The 21,043-nt window shown below is 43.0% G+C and overlaps 1 protein-coding gene across 1 annotated transcript; it reads right to left on the minus strand.

The window, feature by feature from the left end:
* Nucleotides 1-8,574: 8,574 nt before the first annotated feature.
* Nucleotides 8,575-13,027, minus strand: LOC110944718. Its single transcript, XM_022186368.1, has 5 exons — nucleotides 11,590-13,027; nucleotides 11,289-11,479; nucleotides 9,901-10,897; nucleotides 9,242-9,750; nucleotides 8,575-8,811 (listed from the first exon to the last, which is right to left on the minus strand). Exons 1-5 carry the CDS (start codon nucleotides 13,025-13,027, stop codon nucleotides 8,575-8,577), a joined length of 3,372 nt encoding a protein of 1,123 aa, XP_022042060.1.
* Between the last annotated feature and the right edge of the window lie 8,016 nt (nucleotides 13,028-21,043).

Consider the following 21,043-nt stretch of genomic DNA (forward strand, 5'->3'; position numbering starts at 1 on the left):
CGTATCGTTGCGAACATGAACTGATTTGTTATACGTGCATACAATAGGACTCAATTGATTACTTGTGAGTGCATAACTTAGCATACCGAGCAAACCCAAGGTGAGTTCACACTCCTACTAAGGCATGGGATTCCCGGGTCGTGGGAATGGGATAAAGGTTACCATTGACTAAGAACGTATATATGCTTTTCCTAGACTATCAACTACCATGGTCCTCGGATGTCAGGACGGTTCCGTAGGTTAGGATAACACCTACGTGGTCATATGCCAATTACTGCCTCGGATGTCAGGCACGCACGTAAAACCTACGTGTACGCATTACTTACTTCTATCCTCGGTTGTGAAGGATACGTGCGTAAAACCTACGCACACCCCATACGCGCTACTGTTCTCGGATGAAGAACAGGGATGATACGAGTAGTTGATACGAATAGTCTAGTGGTCACATAACATGGGAAGCCCCCACCTGTATAACTTACTATTGGCCCAGTAGAGCCACCCGTTACTTACTGTTACGCATTTACTTACTGTGAACTCGCTCAACTAGTTTGTTGATCATTCTGTTACATGCCTTGCAGATCGTTAGGTACTTGGAGCTTGCACTGGAGAAGCGGGTCGTTGTGGACAAGGATCGTGGTTTCTACGTTGAACTATTATGACATTTAAAACTATTAACTATTGTTGGATTATTTACTATGCTTCCGCTACACTTTGAAACTATGGTTATGATTTGAACACCTATCGTATTGGATGGATGGTTTACATTTATTTTACTTAATATTAATTACATGTTCAATATGATTGGTGGCTTGATCCTGGTCAGTCACGCTCCCAAGCGGTGATACTCCGCAGGTGGATTTTAGGGGTGTGACAGATTGGTATCAGAGCCATTGGTTATAGAGAACTTGGTTTTAATATGGAAAAACGTTTTTATTAAAACCAGACTATAACCAGAACAGTGCTCTCAACGATCCACAACGACACTTCGCTCCACGTGCAAGACTCGACATTCTAGGTAATAAGGTTTATGTTTATTGCCTACATGCTAGAATTGCATAGAACTTTGCTCGTAGTATGCTCACATTACTTTGCTCACTACTTGTTACTGCTTGAGAACACCTATATGCCTACACTTTTCTGTCATCGCACTACTCGCGAACCATTCATACTTATGCTACCTTTACTGCTCGATCATGTCTGGACGTGTTAACATGACTCAAGCCCAGTTGACGGCTCTCATTAACCAACAAGTTGCTGCGGCGCTTGCAGCCGCACAAGCAGGAGGTATAACCTGCTATTCCAAACCTATTCTAGGATGTTAGATCCTACTCTCGTGACCCAACTCTCGCGCTTAACCTTGACCTATCTTTCTCGCGCAACGGGTCAGAACGCATAGCAACCTGTCTGCACATTCAAGAACTTCATGGACTGTCATCCAAGCACGTTCAGTGGCACGGAGGGAGCAGTTGGACTCCTCCACTGGTTTGAAAAGCTCGAGTCAGTTTTCGAGATGTGTGAATGCCCTGAGGCTCGCAGGGTGAAGTTCGCCACTGGCACACTTGAAGGGATTGCGCTCACTTGGTGGAACGCACAAGTGCAGATCTTAGGGTTGGCAGCTACTAACGCCACACCCTGGAATGATTTCAAAGAACTGATTAAGAGGGAATACTGCACTAGAGAAGACATTCACAAGTTGGAAGACGAGTTGTATAACCTGAAAATGGTTGGTTCGGAAATCGAAGCTTACACCAAGAGATCAAATGAGTTGGCTGTGTTATGTCCAACTATGGTGGACCCTCCATACAAGCGTATTGAGTTGTATCTCAAAGGTTTGGCACCAGAAATACAGAGCCACGTTACCTCGGCTAACCTCGACAACATCCAGGAAATCCAGCGTCTCGCTCATCGCATCACCGATCAGGCAGTGGATCAGAATAAACTGCCTAAGCGCGTCAGCGCTACTGCTACAGTCACTCCTTCAGCTACTCCCGTTACCCTCAGTGACAACAAGAGGAAATGGGAGGGGGATTCAAGCAAAGCATCAGTTTCGGTTCAGTCCCAGAATCAGCAGCGAAAGACTGGCAACTATCAAAGCCCTAACCAGCAGTCGTCAGGTAGCCACAGGCAGGGTGGATATCGCGGAAACCTTCCAAAGTGTAACAACTGCAACAAGCACCACAGCGGCCAGTGTAACAGGGGCCGTTGTCAAAGATGCCTCAAGATGGGTCACGAGGCCAAAGACTGTAGAAGCCCTCGCCCTGCGAATCAGAATCAGCAGCAGCCACCGGCACAGCAGAATCAGCAACAGGGCAACAAGGGGTGCTATAATTGTGGTGCTGAAGGTCACATTAAGAGACACTGCCCTCAGCTAAACAGGAATCAGAACAACAACAACAACAATCAGGGTAACGGGAACAATAACAACAATAACGGGGGAAACAACAACAACAATGGCAACGAAGCTCGGGGTCGTGCTTTTGTGCTAGGTCGGGGTGACGCAGTGAATGATCCCAATGTGGTTATGGGTAAGTTTCTTCTCGACGATATTTATGTCACTGTCTTATTTGATTCGGGTGCTGATACAAGCTATATGTCATTGCAAATGAGTAAATTATTAAAACGTACACCAACACCCCTAGACACCAAACACGTCGTAGAACTAGCCATTGGTAAAAGTGTAGAAGCCGCACAGGTAGTCAAGGGTTGTAGTATTGTTCTAGCGGGTCAGACTTTCTCGATTGATCTCATAACCATAGTTTTGGGTAGTTTCGACGTCGTCATCGGTATGGATTGGTTATCCCAACATCACGCGGAGATCTTATGCAAAGAAAAAGTTATTCGTATTCCTCGCTCCAGTCAAGAACCCCTCGAAGTACAAGGTGACAAGAGTGGTGCTGTGGTTGGCATCATCTCTTTCTTAAAGGCGCAGAAATGTTTACGAAAGGGACATACTGCCATTCTGGCACTTGTCACTGACGCATCAGCAAAGGTAAAGAAGCTGGAGGATATACCAGTTGTGCGTGATTTTCCTCAAGTGTTTCCTGAAGATTTACCTGGTTTACCTCCTCATCGTCAAGTCGAGTTTCAGATTGAGTTAGCTCCTGGAGCAGCACCAATAGCCCACGCACCGTATCGTTTAGCTCCAACCGAACTGGAAGAACTGTCGAAGCAGCTACAAGAGCTCTTGGAAAAGGGTTTTATTCGTCCAAGCTCTTCGCCTTGGGGAGCTCCAGTGTTATTTGTGAAGAAGAAAGACGGTACGTTCAGAATGTGCATCGACTACCGCGAACTTAATAAGGTGACGGTGAAGAACCGTTATCCCCTTCCGCGCATAGATGACTTATTCGACCAGTTGCAAGGGTCGTGTTATTACTCCAAGATAGACTTGAGGTCAGGTTATCATCAGCTGAGAGTCCGGGATGAGGACGTCTCCAAAACCGCTTTCAGAACTCGCTACGGTCATTACGAGTTTCTGGTCATGCCATTCGGGCTTACGAACGCGCCTGCAGTCTTCATGGATCTTATGAACAGGGTGTGTAAACCGTATCTAGACAAGTTCGTTATTGTCTTCATAGACGACATTCTAATCTACTCAAAGCGTCAGGAGGAACACGAGCAGCACTTACGTCTTATCTTGGAACTTCTTCGAAAGGAGCAACTGTACGCAAAGTTTTCAAAATGCGACTTCTGGCTTCATGAAGTCCACTTCTTAGGCCATGTGGTGAATAAGGATGGGATTCATGTCGATCCATCCAAGGTAGATTCGATCAGGAATTGGCCAGCACCGCGAACACCAACAGAAATACGCCAATTCTTGGGTTTGGCGGGTTACTACAGGCGATTTATCAAAGCCTTCTCCAAGATCGCGCAGCCGCTTACTATGCTAACACAGAAAGGTGTCGTTTACAGATGGGGTAATACGCAGGAGACCGCTTTTCAGTACTTAAAGGATAGGCTTTGCAGCGCACCTATTCTCTCACTGCCCGAGGGCACGGATGACTTCGTGGTTTATTGTGACGCATCGATACAGGGGCTTGGTTGTGTATTGATGCAGCGGGATAAAGTTATTGCTTACGCTTCGCGGCAACTCAAGGTTCACGAACGAAACTACACGACGCACGATCTAGAGCTGGGAGCTGTTGTTTTCGCGCTTAAGATATGGCGACACTACCTGTACGGTACCAGGTGCACGATTTACACCGATCACAGGAGTCTCGAGCATATTCTTAAGCAAAAGGATTTGAACATGCGTCAACGGAGATGGGTTGAACTTCTGAACGACTACGAATGCGCCATCAAGTATCATCCAGGCAAGGCCAATGTTGTGGCTGATGCCCTCAGTCGGAAAGACACTCTACCTAAGCGCGTGCGAGCGCTACAGCTTACTATTCAGTCCAGTCTTCCTGCACAGATTCGAGCTGCTCAGATAGAAGCACTGAAACCCGAAAACGTCAAGGCTGAAGCCTTACGCGGCTCACGACAACAAATGGAACAGAAGGAAGACGGCGCCTACTATGTAACGGGGCGTATTTGGGTCCCACTTTATGGCGGTTTACGCGAACTTGTGATGGACGAAGCGCACAAGTCTCGCTACTCGGTACATCCAGGGTCGGATAAGATGTACCACGATATCAAAACAACATACTGGTGGCCAAGTATGAAAGCCCACATCGCCACCTATGTTGGCAAGTGCTTGACCTGTGCGAGAGTCAAGGTCGAATATCAGAAACCCGCAGGCCTACTTCAACAGCCTAAGATACCGCAATGGAAATGGGAAGAAATTTCCATGGATTTTGTTACAGGTTTACCTAGATCTCAGCGTGGGAATGATACAATATGGGTCATAGTTGATCGACTCACCAAGTCTGCACACTTCCTGCCGATTAAGGAAACGGACAAGTTCTCCACTCTCGCAGACGTCTATCTTAAAGAAGTTGTTTCGAGGCACGGAGTGCCCACCTCTATTATTTCGGATCGCGATGCACGATTCACGTCAGAGCTATGGCAAGCAATGCATAAATCTTTCGGCTCACGTTTAGACATGAGCACAGCATATCATCCTCAGACGGATGGGCAGTCTGAGCGAACGATTCAAACACTTGAAGACATGCTTAGGGCATGCGTTATTGATTTTGGCAACGGCTGGGAAAAGCACCTCCCTTTGGTGGAGTTTTCGTACAATAACAGTTACCATACCAGCATTCAAGCCGCTCCATTCGAGGCATTGTACGGACGTAAATGCCGGTCACCTCTCTGTTGGGCAGAGGTGGGGGATAGTCAAATTACGGGTCCAGAGATTGTAGTGGACGCCACAGAAAAGATAGCACAGATACGACAACGCATGGCGGCAGCACGCGACCGTCAGAAAGCCTACGCGGACAAGCGTAGAAAGCCTTTGGAATTTCAGGTCGGGGACCGGGTATTATTGAAAGTCTCACCCTGGAAGGGTGTGGTACGTTTTGGCAAAAGGGGCAAACTGAATCCGCGGTACGTCGGACCATTCGAAATCTTAGAAAAGATTGGCAAAGTAGCCTACAAGTTGAACTTACCAGCTGAACTCGGAGCAGTTCACAATGTCTTTCATGTGTCGAACTTAAAGAAGTGCTTATCAGATGAAACCCTCATCATTCCTTTTAAGGAACTCACTATCGATGAGCGGTTGCAGTTCGTCGAGGAACCAATTGAAATCACGGACCGGGATGTTAAGGTCCTCAAACACAAGAGAATCCCTCTTGTTCGAGTTCGTTGGAACTCCCGACGTGGCCCAGAGTACACCTGGGAACGCGAAGACCAAATGAAAGAAAAGTACCCCAGTTATTCGAAACCAATGCAACCACTACTGAGGCTGAAGCTACTGCTACTGAATTTCGGGACGAAATTCCAAATCAACGGGGGGATGATGTGACACCCCAGGAAAACCAGTGAACGATATAACTTATCTAGCTTCCTCAGTGAGTGCGTACCAAATTTCGGGACGAAATTTCTTTCAAGTTGGGGATAATGTGACAACTCGAATTTCCAAGATTTCTATTTCGCATTTATTGCACGTCCTTGTATTATTTAGTTGTTACTCGCACAATTGATTGGTATGGAATCTTATATGTTTTAATTGTGTGATTGTGCAAATGTTTGTTAATTTGTGAACTTAGTGGTGAAACTGTGAAACTATTTGAAATGGTGTACTATTGTAAAATACATTACTTAAGGGTGCTTAGGGTTGATAGTGAAACTTTAATAACTAATAACCCTAATTCCCTTCCCTAATCATTCTCTAATCATTCCCAAGAAACCAAAGCACGTACTTACAATCCTCTAATTCTCTGGCAATCATCATCACCAAGATAATCATCACTTTCGATTTCTCTATTTCTCTAGAATCATCCAAGGTAAGTGTGCTATCATTTGTTATTAATCGTTTGATTGTTAGCAATGGCTTAATTCTTGAATCATTGTAAACCCTAGTCTCCACATGATGCTTCTGTGTTTTTGATTGATGTTGGTTGCTGTGTGATGAACATGATTAGTCATTTAATCGATTGCTTGATGATTAAAATGCACGACTTGTTAGATCATAACTGTGAATCATTCTGATAACTGTGATTAGAATGTATGAAACTAGGGTATTGGATTGATAAACGTAACTGATGGTGTTGTAGAGAACGTAACTGCTATGATTGTTAATATGAAATTGAAAGTTCACGAGCTATGTTAGTCTGAGTTTAATGGACCATACATTGTCCGAGTTTAATGAAGGAAACCCCCCCGAGTTTAACTTGTCCGAGTTTAAGACCATAAGGTCCTTGTCCGAGTTATTGATGATGATGAATGATGGCCCGAGTTTAATCTTTATATATATACTCGCCCGAGTTTAATTACACTAGCTTGTCCGAGTTTAATACATATAACATGGACCGAATTTGTTGTTTAGTGAATGGTCCGAGTTTAATAAATTCATATGTGGACCGAGTTTATTAAATGTACATGGTCCGAGTATAATTTGTAAATGTTGGTCTGAGTATAATGTCCATATGTGGACCGAGTTTAGTAAATGTTTATGGTCCGAGTTTAGTGACTTGCATTTGGACCGAGTTTAGTGAATTGCATTTGGACCGAGTTTAATGAGCTTGATTTGGTCCGAGGTTAAGATGATCTAGCATGTCCGACTTTAATAAGTTCATAAGTGGTCCGATTTTAAGCAGGGGAAGCCCCCCATACTTGTCTGAGTTTTAGAAGGGCAAGGCCCTGTCTGTCTGTCTGATGTTATGTGATATTCAGTTTGAAACAGTGAACTATGTGAATTGTAATGACTAACCTGTTAAGCTTATTAACAATAATCAAATGAAAGTACGTTATCAGTGGTAACTAGGTTAACACCCACGTGAGGTTAAACTGTGAAATCAAAGACACGACACATGAATTATGTGAATTGTATGAATGGGTTAACTGTTACGTGATACATGATTGACACATGATATTGGCTATCGAGCACTATGTGACATTAGATTACATGCGTATCGTTGCGAACATGAACTGATTTGTTATACGTGCATACAATAGGACTCAATTGATTACTTGTGAGTGCATAACTTAGCATACCGAGCAAACCCAAGGTGAGTTCACACTCCTACTAAGGCATGGGATTCCCGGGTCGTGGGAATGGGATAAAGGTTACCATTGACTAAGAACGTATATATGCTTTTCCTAGACTATCAACTACCATGGTCCTCGGATGTCAGGACGGTTCCGTAGGTTAGGATAACACCTACGTGGTCATATGCCAATTACTGCCTCGGATGTCAGGCACGCACGTAAAACCTACGTATACGCATTACTTACTTCTATCCTCGGTTGTGAAGGATACGTGCGTAAAACCTACGCACACCCCATACGCGCTACTGTTCTCGGATGAAGAACAGGGATGATACGAGTAGTTGATACGAATAGTCTAGTGGTCACATAACATGGGAAGCCCCCACCTGTATAACTTACTATTGGCCCAGTAGAGCCACCCGTTACTTACTGTTACGCATTTACTTACTGTGAACTCGCTCAACTAGTTTGTTGATCATTCTGTTACATGCCTTGCAGATCGTTAGGTACTTGGAGCTTGCACTGGAGAAGCGGGTCGTTGTGGACAAGGATCGTGGTTTCTACGTTGAACTATTATGACATTTAAAACTATTAACTATTGTTGGATTATTTACTATGCTTCCGCTACACTTTGAAACTATGGTTATGATTTGAACACCTATCGTATTGGATGGATGGTTTACATTTATTTTACTTAATATTAATTACATGTTCAATATGATTGGTGGCTTGATCCTGGTCAGTCACGCTCCCAAGCGGTGATACTCCGCAGGTGGATTTTGGGGGTGTGACATAAACTTTTATTTTCACACATTCTTAGTTAACCTATTCATAAATTTATATTTTAGGGTATAATGGTAAAAATTTATATTTACCATTCTTTATCGTTAAATTCTCACTATTAATTTATTATATTAAGACATACGAAAACTGGGGTGTTACAAGTCCACCCCCCTTATAAAAGGTTTCGTCCCCGAAACCTGACTACGTACCAAATAATTCCGGGTAGTGCTTTCGCATATCATCCTCCGCTTCCCAAGTGAGATCCGATCCCTTCCTATGTTGCCATTGAACCAACACTTGTCGAACAGATTTGTTTCGAAGGTGCTTCACTTTAAAATCCTTGATTGCTACAGGTTTTTCAACATAATTTAACTTCTTATCCACTTCAATGTCATCCATAGGCACGTATGCCGTCTCATCCGCAAGGCACCTTCGCAACTGAGACACGTGAAAGGTGTTATGAATCACATCCAGCGCAGGTGGTAGTTCTAACCGATATGCCACCGCCCCAACCCGGGCGAGTATTTTGAATGGCCCAATATATCGAGGGCCTAGCTTCCCGCGTTTACGAAAACGGATTATTCATTTCCATGGAGAGACCTTTAATAACACATGATCTCCCACTTGAAATTCTATTGGTCGCTTTCGTCGATCCGCATAAGACTTTTGTCTATCTTGCGCTGCTTTCAATCTTGACCTAACCATATCGATCTTTTCATTCGTTTTGGTCACTACCTCTTTTGGCGCGATTTCTCGTTGACCCACTTCCCCCCCAACAAACCGGGGTCCTACATTTCCTTCCATAAAGCATTTCGTAGGGGGCCATTTTTATGCTGTTATGATAGCTATTATTATAAGAAAATTCTACCAAAGGTAGTTGATCGTCCCAGCTTCCTCCGAATTCTATAACACACGCCCTTAACATATCAACTAATGTTTGGATAGTTCGCTCTGTCTGACCATCGGTTTGTGGATGGTAGGCGGTGCTGATGTGTAATTGGGTTCCCAATTCATCGTTAAACTTCCTCCAATAACGAGAGGTGAACCGGGTGTCCCGATCGGACACTATAGACACCGGAACCCCATGTCGGGATATGATCTCGTTCATGTAGACTTCCGCCATCTTCTCTGATTTATAATTTTCCCGAATAGGTAGGAAATGTGCACTTTTGGTAAGTCGGTCAACGACCACCCATATTGCATCGTGCCCTTTTCTTGTCTTGGGAAGCTTAGTCACCAAATCCATCGTTATATGTTCCCATTTCCACACCGGGATCTCCAAGGGTTGTAACTTTCCATACGGCTTCTGGTGTTCAGCCTTTACTTGGGAACACGTCAAACACTTAGCAACATACTTGACAATGTCTCTTTTCATCCCTGGCCACCAATAATTCATCCTCAAGTCTCGATACATCTTTGTAGCCCCCGGATGAACGGAGTATCGAGACTTGTGAGCTTCATTCAACAATAGTTCTTTCACTTCGCAATACCGGGGTATCCAAATTCGGTTGTACCTCGTTTTTATACCATTTGCATTCTCTTCCAATTCATGAATTAATCCTTTTGTTCTTTCTTTCTTTGAGTCAACGGCATTTAAAGATTTCATTTGAGCTTCCCGAATTTCATCAAGTAGCTTAGGAGTAACTACCATCTTCATGGACTTTACCCGAATCGGGGGCGGGTATTCCTTTCGGCTAAGTGCGTCCGCTACTACGTTAGCTTTCCCGGGATGATAATGGATGTCGCAGTCGTAATCCTTAAGGAGTTCCAACCATCTTCGTTGCCTCATATTGAGATCTTTCTGTTCGAAAAAATATTTGAGGCTTTTATGATCCGAGGAGATAGTACATTTTACCCCATAAAGGTAGTGCCTCCATATTTTTAAGGCGAATACAACCGCCGCCAGTTCAAGATCATGAGTTGGATAATTGCCTTCATGTTGCTTGAGTTGTCTCGAAGCGTAAGCAACGACTTTACCCCTTTGCATTAACACACAACCTAAACCTTGACGAGAGGCGTCCGCATACACCACTAAACCATCCGTTCCACCCGGTAATGTCAATACCGGAGAATTTGAGAGCTTTTCTTTTAAAGTTTGAAACGCTTTTTCTTGCTCTTCGCCCCATATAAACTTTTCACTCTTCTTTGTTAATTTCGTCATAGGAGAGGCTATCTTGGAGAAATCTTGGATAAATCTCCTATAATACCCAGCCAAACCCAGAAAACTTTTTATTTCGCTTGGATTCTTCGGGGGTACCCAATTCATTACCGCGTCTACCTTGGACGGATCCACATGAACACCGTTCGCATCGATCACATGGCCTAAAAATTGTACCTCTCTAAGCCAAAAGGCACACTTTGAGAACTTTGCGTATAACTTTTCCTTGCGAAGCGTTTCTAATACATCACGTAAATGGGAAGCATGCTCTGCTTCACTGCGGGAGTATATTAGGATATCGTCGATAAAAACGATTACATACTTATCAAGCATATGTCGGCACACCCGATTAATCCATAAACGCAGCTGGCGCGTTCGTCAGTCCAAAGGACATTACTAAAAACTCGTAATGTCCGTACCGCGTTCGAAACGCAGTCTTTGGCACATCCTCTTCTCGTACGCGTAGTTGGTGATAACCCGAACGCAGATCGATTTTTGAAAACCAACTTGCCCCTTGTAACTGATCAAATAGATCATCAATTCTGGGCAACGGGCATCGATTCTTCATCGTTAATTTGTTCAACTCTCGATAGTCGATGCACATTCGCATCGAACCATCTTTCTTCTTCACGAAAAGTACGGGTGCTCCCCATGGTGAAACACTGGGTCTAATAAAACCCTTATCGAGCAACTCTTGAAGTTGCGTCATCAATTCTTTCATTTCGGTTGGGGCCAACCGATAAGGAGCTTTAGCTACCGGTTTTGCACCCGGATTAAGATCTACTTTGAATTCTACTTCCCGTTCAGGCGGAAGGCCTGGTAGGTCTTCCGGAAACACATCCGGATATTCATTCACCACGTTCACATCTTCAAGCTTTGGGACACCTCGATTGGTGTCAATCACATAAGATAGATAAGCTCTACCCCCGTTCCTCACATGTTTAACAGCTTTGATTAGAGAACACAATTTCGACTTGATGACTCTATCTCCTTGAACACTTACCCGTTTCCCCCCCCCCCCCCCCCCGAGGTTAATATATGAATGACTTTCTTTTCACATTGTATTTCAGCGTGGTTTTGGGCAAGCCAATCCATTCCTACAACTACTTTGAATTCCCCCATGTACATCGGGACAAGATCTATACTAAATTCCTCATCTTCGATTAGGATCTTACAGTTTCTACAAATATCATGTAACAGATAGCTCTTACTATCAGCAACCTCTACTTCTAAGGGTACTATCATCTTTTCAAGCTTAAACGATGGGTGAGCTAACAATTCATTAGAAATGAACCACCTACTAGCCCCGGAATCAAATAAAACATTCATAGGCATGGAATTCACCAAAAATATACCTGAAACCACGTCCGGGCTAGCTTTAGCTTCTTCCGAGGTTAACTGAAACATCCTTCCGCGAGCCTTGGGGGGCTCGTCCTTCTTTCCATCTCTCTTTGCCCCTTGTTGGAGTTTCGGACATTCCGCTTTAATGTGCCCCGATTCATTGCAATTGTAACACGCCTTTGAGTTTTCGGGGCACCTATAAAACGGATGTCCTTCTCGCCCACATTTGTAGCACCCCTTCTTTCCCGACAAACATTCACCCGAATGATGCTTCCCACAAGTCTTACAGGTCGGGATTTCACCACTTGCTTTCCCTTTCTTGCTTTGATCTTGGTGTCTTGCCTTTTTCGATGGGCTTGCGTTGGTAGGCTTCTCCGCTACCCTTTTCTCTCTCCGTTCAACCTGCCTTTTTATTTCAATTTCTCTGTCTCTTGCCCAATCAATTAGTTCATTCAACGTTGCACACTTGGAGGGATTTACAAATTCCCGATATTCGGCCTTTAGCATAGCATGGTAACGTACAATCCTTTGCCTCTCCGTCCCCGCTATCTCCTCACAGAACTTCACCCTTTCAAGGAACTTGTTTGTTATCTCGTCAATCGTTTCATCCTTCTGTCTGAGACGCAAGAAGTCTTCCTGAATCTTATCAATTGCGGATTGTGGACTATAATATTTCAGGAATGACTCCTTGAATTCTTGCCATGTTAACGACTGTATTTTATCATCCCCCAATTCCTTCGAGTATGCATCCCACCAATCTTTTGCTCGATATTGTAGGAGGCCCGTGGCAAACATTACTTGATCTTCCACTTCACATCTACTTCGTGTAAACACGGCTTCAGTGCTTGAAATCCACCTTTGGCAAGCTATCGGATCAACATCCCCTTTGTATGGTAAGGGATTACATGCCATGAACTCTTTGTACGTACATCTCCGTTTGCTTTTCTTCACTTGCAATTCACTAATCATTTCTTTCAATTCTTCCACCTTTGATGTTACCATGGTATTAACTACCTCCAATACTTGCCCCTCGACTTCCTGAGCTAGTCGGGGTATACTAGTCTCAATTGCTTTCTTTACCTCTTCCACAACCATAGTTCTTATTTCATTTCGGCGTGCTTCATCGTCGTCATTCACGTTCACTCTATCAGCCATCTACATAAAACATTCATTACATTCATTAGATTTCATTTCATACTTGCCAACGTCATATTTCAACATCATTTATCATGACATTTCCCATTCATTATTCGTACTTCATGCCTTGTCGTCGTTGACAATCGTATCATGTCGTTCTTATCTTAGACATTCTTTCATTCTTTCTATCATAACAAATGTTTCTTCTCAACATTCACATGTACTTTCCCTCGAGTCTAATTCACCTAACACACTTAATTTCATGCATTCTCGTTGTATATCAAGCTATCCATGTGACTTGATAAGCATTATTAGAGTTTGAGGGTTTAAGTTAAAGTTTTTGTTATTACATGCGGTCTCGGTAAGCTTTGGTTGCCCTCCCCTAGCTCACGGTGCAAGAAAGGAAGAATTCATATCTGGTCGCCACCGTAAGCTACGGTGGCCACCGTAGCTTACGGTGGAAGAAGGAAGCTTACGGTGATGCTTTACTGTCTTACGGCAGAATTTTGCAGCCGCACGGTCGTGCGTCCATTTGCATGATCGTGCATTACCTAGAACGTTGGGAACCCTGGCAGTGCACAAGCCCGTGCACTGTCTTACTCGGAAACGCACGTTCGTGCGACCAGTGCACGACCGTGCACCGTGCCCAGTTGCTTAATTGTTGCTGAAAATTTCCAGCCAACCCAAGTTTCACGAAAACGGACATAACTCATTCGTTATTGATCCGTTTTACACGATTCTTTTCCCCACGCGTCCGTAATTTAATTACGGATCCGTTTATCACTTCGGGTCGCACCAAAAGCTGATTTATAAGCAAACGGCTTATAAACCCCCTTATACATTATTTGACCCGTTCTACCCCAAACTGAAACGATTCATTCCCTAACATTCAATGACATTTCGAAACTAATTATTCATACTACAAAAGAAAATTTTCAACTTTTAAAAATACTTACTTGCTTTGCGCCGCGAAACGAACACACACTTCCTCACGAGCTTTCAGTTTGAGTTCAAGCACTTGATGCTTAAATCCCTCAAACCTAGGCTCTGATACCAACTTGAAACGCCCAAATTTTTCACATTTGACATTTAACAAAAACGTCCACTTATGAAGCCCCAAATTCCTCATTCAACAAATCGACATAAAATTTCTTTTACAATTTTACCAAAATTTTGACATGACCCGTTCGTAATAGGTACCTTTCTCCCTGTTTTAACAATACCATTACTATTAATACTACGACACATTCCAACATAATCAAAATTAGAACCGTATATGGTTCGCCATGAACCTTTTGTACAAACTACACAAAGTTTAGTATCCGAACTTTCTACTAACAAACTTGACACTTACAAAATAACATTTACTAATCAAAATAGTAAGTTAACCCATCAAACAAACAACTTGGACCGGAAGCGCTTAGAGTCGACGTTTCGTGTGTGTGTTCGGTTCGGGTGCGCCGCATTCAAGCAAGAGATTTACCTACATTTCATAACGGAAACATTATTAGTTCAAACCCATATTACTTCGAAAATCCTTTAATTACCTATCATTGTTCAACCCGTTAACATGTCTTGTTACCTTATTAGCATCCATACTTCCATTCGGAAATATCCAATGTATCGCTTTCCGAATCATTCACCGTGAATCATTAAAGACCATACTTTTCCATATACTTACATCATTCGACCCGTTATGAACCTTTACAATAATTTCCATAGAACCAAATACCACTTTTCGTAATACTACATTAAAGTAAATAAAGTTCATATGAACTTACCGCGATCTTGAGATGATTGTGCCTTTGAGTGACTTGCGCCTTCCTCCTTCTTTGTGCCTATATGTCATAATCCCGTACTTTAGCTTTCTTTCAATATTAATTTCACAATCCTTATGGTATGTTATGGCGTTTAGTAATTACATACATCATTATCATAAGAAAGTTGCATCATCTTAACAAGTATTCATGCAAAAGCCATAACTAACTCACTTAGGCATTTTGTCAAACACATGGTGTGCATATCACTAGATTAGCATAATGTACAAGCATTTTAAGCACAACTTCCATAGTTCATTCTTGAGCAACATAAACATACTACCATGTTAGGATTTATCATTCAAATCAAGAACATACAATTCTAAATCTACATTCATAACAATTTCATAATTAAATCATCAATTTAACATACAAACTTCACAATTTCCAAGCATTATTTGACATGCAAGTGGGTTTTTGCCCTAATCATGTTCATACTAAAATTTAGCATCTAGTGATGTCTAAACCTCCTTAGAAACTGTTAATCATACTGAATTTAGCAATACATTCACGAATTATACTAAACCCCTTAAATCAAACATCACCAAATTGCAAAATTTGACTTACTTGATACAAGAAACACTTAGGTGATCACCATTCTTATCTCATACATTCACCTAGACTCCAAATCCCCTTTCAATTTGATTGATTTGTGTTGATTAGGGTTTGTTCTTCCTTGCCCCCCTTCTGGTCGCATATACACGCACACACATATCTGATGTGTGTGTTTTGTGTTGACAATTTTAATTAAATTGTCTTTCTAATTGTCCAACTTTGGTCCCTCAACTATTGAGCACTTTACTTGATAGTTAAACTTTTATTTTCACACATTCTTAGTTAACCTATTCATAAATTTATATTTTAGGGTATAATGGTAAAAATTTATATTTACCATTCTTTATCGTTAAATTCTCACTATTAATTTATTATATTAAGACATACGAAAACTGGGGTGTTACATTATTCGACCAGTTGCAAGGGTCGAGTTACTATTCCAAGATTGATCTAAGGTCAGGTTATCATCAGCTGAGAGTTCGGGATGAGGACGTCTCCAAGACAGCATTCAGAACCCGCTACGGCCATTACGAGTTTCTGGTCATGCCATTCGGGCTTACGAACGCACCTGCAGTCTTCATGGATCTTATGAACAGGGTGTGCACACCTTATCTTGACAAGTTCGTCATTGTCTTCATCGACGACATTCTGATCTACTCCAAGAGTCAGGAGGAGCACGAGCAGCACTTACGTCTTATCTTGGAACTTCTTCGAAAGGAGCAACTGTACGCAAAGTTTTCAAAATGCGACTTCTGGCTTCGTGAAGTCCACTTTCTAGGCCATGTAGTGAACAGGGATGGGATTCATGTCGATCCATCCAAGGTAGATTCGATCAGGAACTGGCCTGCACCGCGTACACCAACAGAAATACGCCAATTCTTGGGTTTGGCAGGATACTACAGGCGGTTTATCAAAGACTTCTCCAAGATCGCGCAGCCGCTCACTATGCTGACACAGAAAGGTGTTGTTTACAGATGGGGTAATACGCAGGAAACTGCTTTTCAGTACCTGAAGGATAGACTATGCAGCGCACCTATCCTCTCACTGCCCGAGGGCACGGAAGACTTTGTGGTTTATTGTGACGCATCGATACAGGGGCTTGGTTGCGTATTGATGCAGCGGGATAAAGTTATTGCCTACGCCTCTCGTCAACTCAAGGTTCATGAACGGAACTACACGACGCACGATTTAGAGCTGGGAGCTGTCGTTTTTGCGCTTAAGATATGGCGACACTACCTGTACGGTACCAAGTGCACAATTTACACCGATCACAGGAGTCTCGAGCATATCTTCAAGCAGAAGGAATTGAATATGCGTCAACGACGATGGGTCGAACTACTTAATGATTACGAATGCGCTATCAAGTATCATCCAGGCAAGGCCAACGTTGTGGCTGACGCCCTTAGTCGGAAAGACACCCTACCTAAGCGCGTGCGAGCGCTACAGCTTACTATTCAGTCCAGTCTTCCTGCACAGATACGAGCTGCTCAGATAGAAGCTTTAAAACCCGAGAATGTCATGGCTGAAGCATTACGCGGCTCAAGGCAACGTATGGAACAAAAGGAAGACGGCGCCTACTATGTAACGGGGCGTATTTGGGTCCCACTTTATGGCGGTCTACGAGAGCTTGTGATGGACGAAGCACACAAGTCTCGCTACTCAGTACACCCAGGGTCGGATAAAATGTACCACGATATCAAAACAACATACTGGTGGCCAAGTATGAAAGCCCACATCGCCACCTATGTTGGCAAGTGCATGACCTGTGCAAGAGTCAAGGTTGAATATCAGAAACCCGCAGGCCTACTTCAACAGCCTAAGATACCTCAATGGAAATGGGAAGAAATTTCCATGGATTTCGTTACAGGCCTACCTAGATCTCAGCGTGGGAACGATACAATATGGGTAATCGTGGATCGACTCACCAAGTCTGCACACTTCCTAGCTATAAAGGAAACGGATAAGTTCTCCACTCTCGCAGACATTTATCTTAAAGAAGTTGTTTCGAGGCACGGGGTGCCCACCTCCATCATCTCGGATCGGGATGCACGATTCATGTCAGAACTCTGGCAAGCGATGCACAAAGCGTTTGGCTCTGGTTTAGACATGAGCACAGCATATCACCCTCAGACGGATGGGCAGTCTGAGCGCACAATTCAAACTCTAGAAGACATGCTTCGAGCGTGTGTTATCGATTTCGGCAACGGCTGGGAAAAGCACCTCCCTTTAGTGGAGTTTTCATACAATAACAGTTACCACACCAGCATTCAAGCCGCTCCATTCGAGGCATTGTACGGACGTAAATGCCGGTCGCCTCTCTGTTGGGCAGAGGTGGGGGATAGTCAGATTACGGGTCCAGAGATTGTAGTGGACGCCACAGAAAAGATTGCACAGATACGGCAACGCATGGCGGCAGCACGCGACCGTCAGAAAGCCTACGCGGATAAGCGTAAGAGGCCATTGGAATTTCAGGTCGGGGACCGGGTTTTACTTAAAGTCTCACCCTGGAAGGGTGTGGTTCGATTTGGTAAACGAGGCAAACTCAATCCACGGTATGTTGGACCGTTCGAAATCACTGAAAGAATAGGCCCAGTAGCCTACAGACTGGATCTACCAGCTGAACTCGGTGTAGTTCACAATGTATTTCACGTGTCGAATCTGAAGAAGTGCCTGTCAGATGAGACCCTCATAGTTCCTTTTAAGGAACTCACTATCGACGAGCGGTTGCAGTTCGTCGAGGAACCAGTTGAAATCACGGACCGTGATGTTAAGGTCCTCAAGCACAAGAGAATCCCTCTTGTTCGAGTTCGTTGGAACTCCAGACGTGGCCCAGAGTACACCTGGGAACGCGAAGACCAAATGAAAGAAAAGTACCCCCAGTTATTCGAAACCAATGCAACCACTACTGAGGCTGAAGCTACTACTACTGAATTTCGGGACGAAATTCCAAATCAATGGGGGGATGATGTGACACCCCAGGAAAACCAGTGAACACTACGGCTTACCTAGCTTCCTCAGTGAGTGCGTACCAAATTTCGGGACGAAATTTCTTTCAAGTTGGGGATAATGTGACAACTCGAATTTCCAAGATTCTATTTCGCATTTATTGCACGTTCTTGTATTATTTAGTTGATGGATTTCACAGTTAGTTGTTATGGAATTGTATATGTTTTGATACAATGAAGTGTGTTGTGTGACTTTGCATGGTTGTTTGTTAATTGTGATAGACTTGTCAAATATGTGAACTCGGTGGTGAAACTGTGAAATTGATTGAGATGGTGTACCTTTGTAAAATAGAATAATTGAGGGTGTGAAGAGTTATTAGTGAAAACTTAATTATACTTAACCCTAATTCCCTTTTCACTAATCATTCTCTCAAAATCAAAACACGTACTTGTAACTCTCTAATCCTCTAGCAATCATCATCACCATCATCATTGGCACAAGATAATCATCACTCTTGATTCCTCTTTCTCTAGAACCATTCAAGGTAATTGTGTAATCATTGTTAATTGATTGTTGATTGTATAAATTCTTGATTATGTGTTTCATAAAAACCCTAATTCTTTATGTAATAGTTCTGAGCTTTGATTGATTCCTGTTTATTCTGATTTATTATGAAATGATTATGGTGGTATGTTTAATCGACTGCCTAATGCCAATCCGTTTGATATGATGAGCATGTAAATCGTTGAATTGATTTCTGTTGTGAATGTATGAAGTAGGGTTGATCGTATGAACATCAGAACGTAACTGCTTTGATCTTATTGATTATGTGAAATGTTTGGAATGCACGCATATTGATTGTCTGAGTTTCATGCTTAAACATGGCCGAGGTTATGTGTATCATGTTGTCCGAGTTTATTTGATGAATTTATGAACCGAGTTTATGTGATGAATACATGAACCGAGTTTATGTGATGAATATATGAACCGAGTTTATGTGATGAATATATGGACCGAGTTTAGTGAATGAGAGTATGGACCGAGCTATTGAATGGGAGTATGGACCGAGTTTAGTGAATGGTCCGAGTTTACTTGATGGACATTTAAGTCCGAGTTACCTGATGTTAGGTTGTCCGAGTTTAAGCTTAGAACCCCCCATGTCCGAGTTTAAGCAGGGAAGCCCACCCCCCACCTATTTGGTCCGAGTTTCTTGGCCCAAAACCCCTGTCCGAGTTTATGAGGGGGGGGATACCCTTGTCCGAATTTAAAAGGGGGAGCCCCTTGGCCCGAATTTCATATTCTTGATTGATTTTTCTTTGATGAACTTTGTTTAAAGGTGTTAACTTACAATATGAGCCTGACTTTCTGGAAATGCATGCACTAATCTGAATTATCTCTACAACGATACTTAGTATGACTTTTGTGGATGTTGTTATAGTCTGAGTTACTCATGGTGTCAACAATACTGAATTCAAAACCCTATGTGGCCTGATATAGCATTGTATGTCACTGTATGCTTACTGTATGATTCTGCGAACATATACGACTGTATGCTATTGAATGGTACTGCATGATCCTATAGATGTGAACAACCCTTATTATATCATTCTGTACACAACCCTCACACAGATCACAACTAGTTAGACATCACTGACTGTAAACCCTACTTGAATGTAACGCTTACATCGAATTATGTGCAATGTATCCTAGGTCGTGTGTAACGGACTTAGACAGTTAATTAATCCTAGAAGCAATAACATACCGAGCAAACCAAGGTGAGTTCACACCCTTACTAAGGCATGGGATTCCCAGGGCACGGGAATGGGATTGAAGGAATAAGATGGAATAGATACGTATTGCCACTAATACTAGACTACCATACCACTGTCCTCGGTTGTGCAGGACACATACCTATGCTATTCACTGTCCTCGGTTGTGCAGGACACATACTTACAATCTACGTAGACTTATACTTACTACTATCCTCGGTTGTGAAGGATACCTGTACTTATTACTATCCTCGGATGTGAAGGATACTTATACTTATTACTATCCTCGGATGTGAAGGATACTTATGCTTATTACTATCCTCGGTTGTGAAGGATACCTATGGTTACGAGTAGTCTAGTGGTTATACAACATGGGAAGCCCCCACCAATAGAACGTACTAACGGCCCAGTAGAGCCACCTGTAACAAACGAACTTACTATTACGCATTTACTTTCTGTGAACTCGCTCAACTAGTTGTTGATCCTCTGTTACATGCCTTGCAGGTCGTTAGGTATATGGAGCTTGCACATGGAGGAGCGGGTCGTTGTGGGCTTGGATCGTGATTATTTTATTGAACCCTTATGACATTTCGTACTTAACTATGTTGGGTTTTGATTTTACGCTTCCGCTAAACAATGATATCTTACTTATGTTTTGGAAACACCTTTCATATGGATTTGGTTTGGTTTATATTGCAAATGCTTTTACTTTATACAATGTTCTATATGATTAGTGGCTTGATCCTGGTCAGTCACGCTCCCAAGCGGTGATACTCCGCAGGTGGATTTTGGGGGTGTGACACGGACGTAAATGCAGGTCACCTCTCTGTTGGGCAGAGGTGGGGGATAGTCAGATTACGGGTCCAGGGATTGTAGTGGACGCCACAGAAAAGATTGCACAAATACGACAACGCATGGCGGCAGCACGCGACCGTCAGAAAGCATAC

This window comes from Helianthus annuus, chromosome 4, assembly GCF_002127325.2.
Source record: "Helianthus annuus cultivar XRQ/B chromosome 4, HanXRQr2.0-SUNRISE, whole genome shotgun sequence".
NCBI classification, from domain to species: Eukaryota; Viridiplantae; Streptophyta; class Magnoliopsida; order Asterales; family Asteraceae; genus Helianthus; species Helianthus annuus.

Bases quoted from the DNA above. Each gene is read 5' to 3' on its own strand.
- LOC110944718 (XM_022186368.1), bottom strand. From the start codon at position 13,027: ATGGCTGATAGAGTGAACGTGAATGACGACGATGAAGCACGCCGAAAT. The intron at 11,480-11,589 runs GTGAAAAGAAAG...CTCTAATCAAAG, and splicing joins AAACCACGCTGAAATACAAT to CTGTTAAACATGTGAGGAAC. The intron at 8,812-9,241 runs GTAGAATTTTCT...CACGTGTCTCAG, and splicing joins GGGACGATCAACTACCTTTG to TTGCGAAGGTGCCTTGCGGA.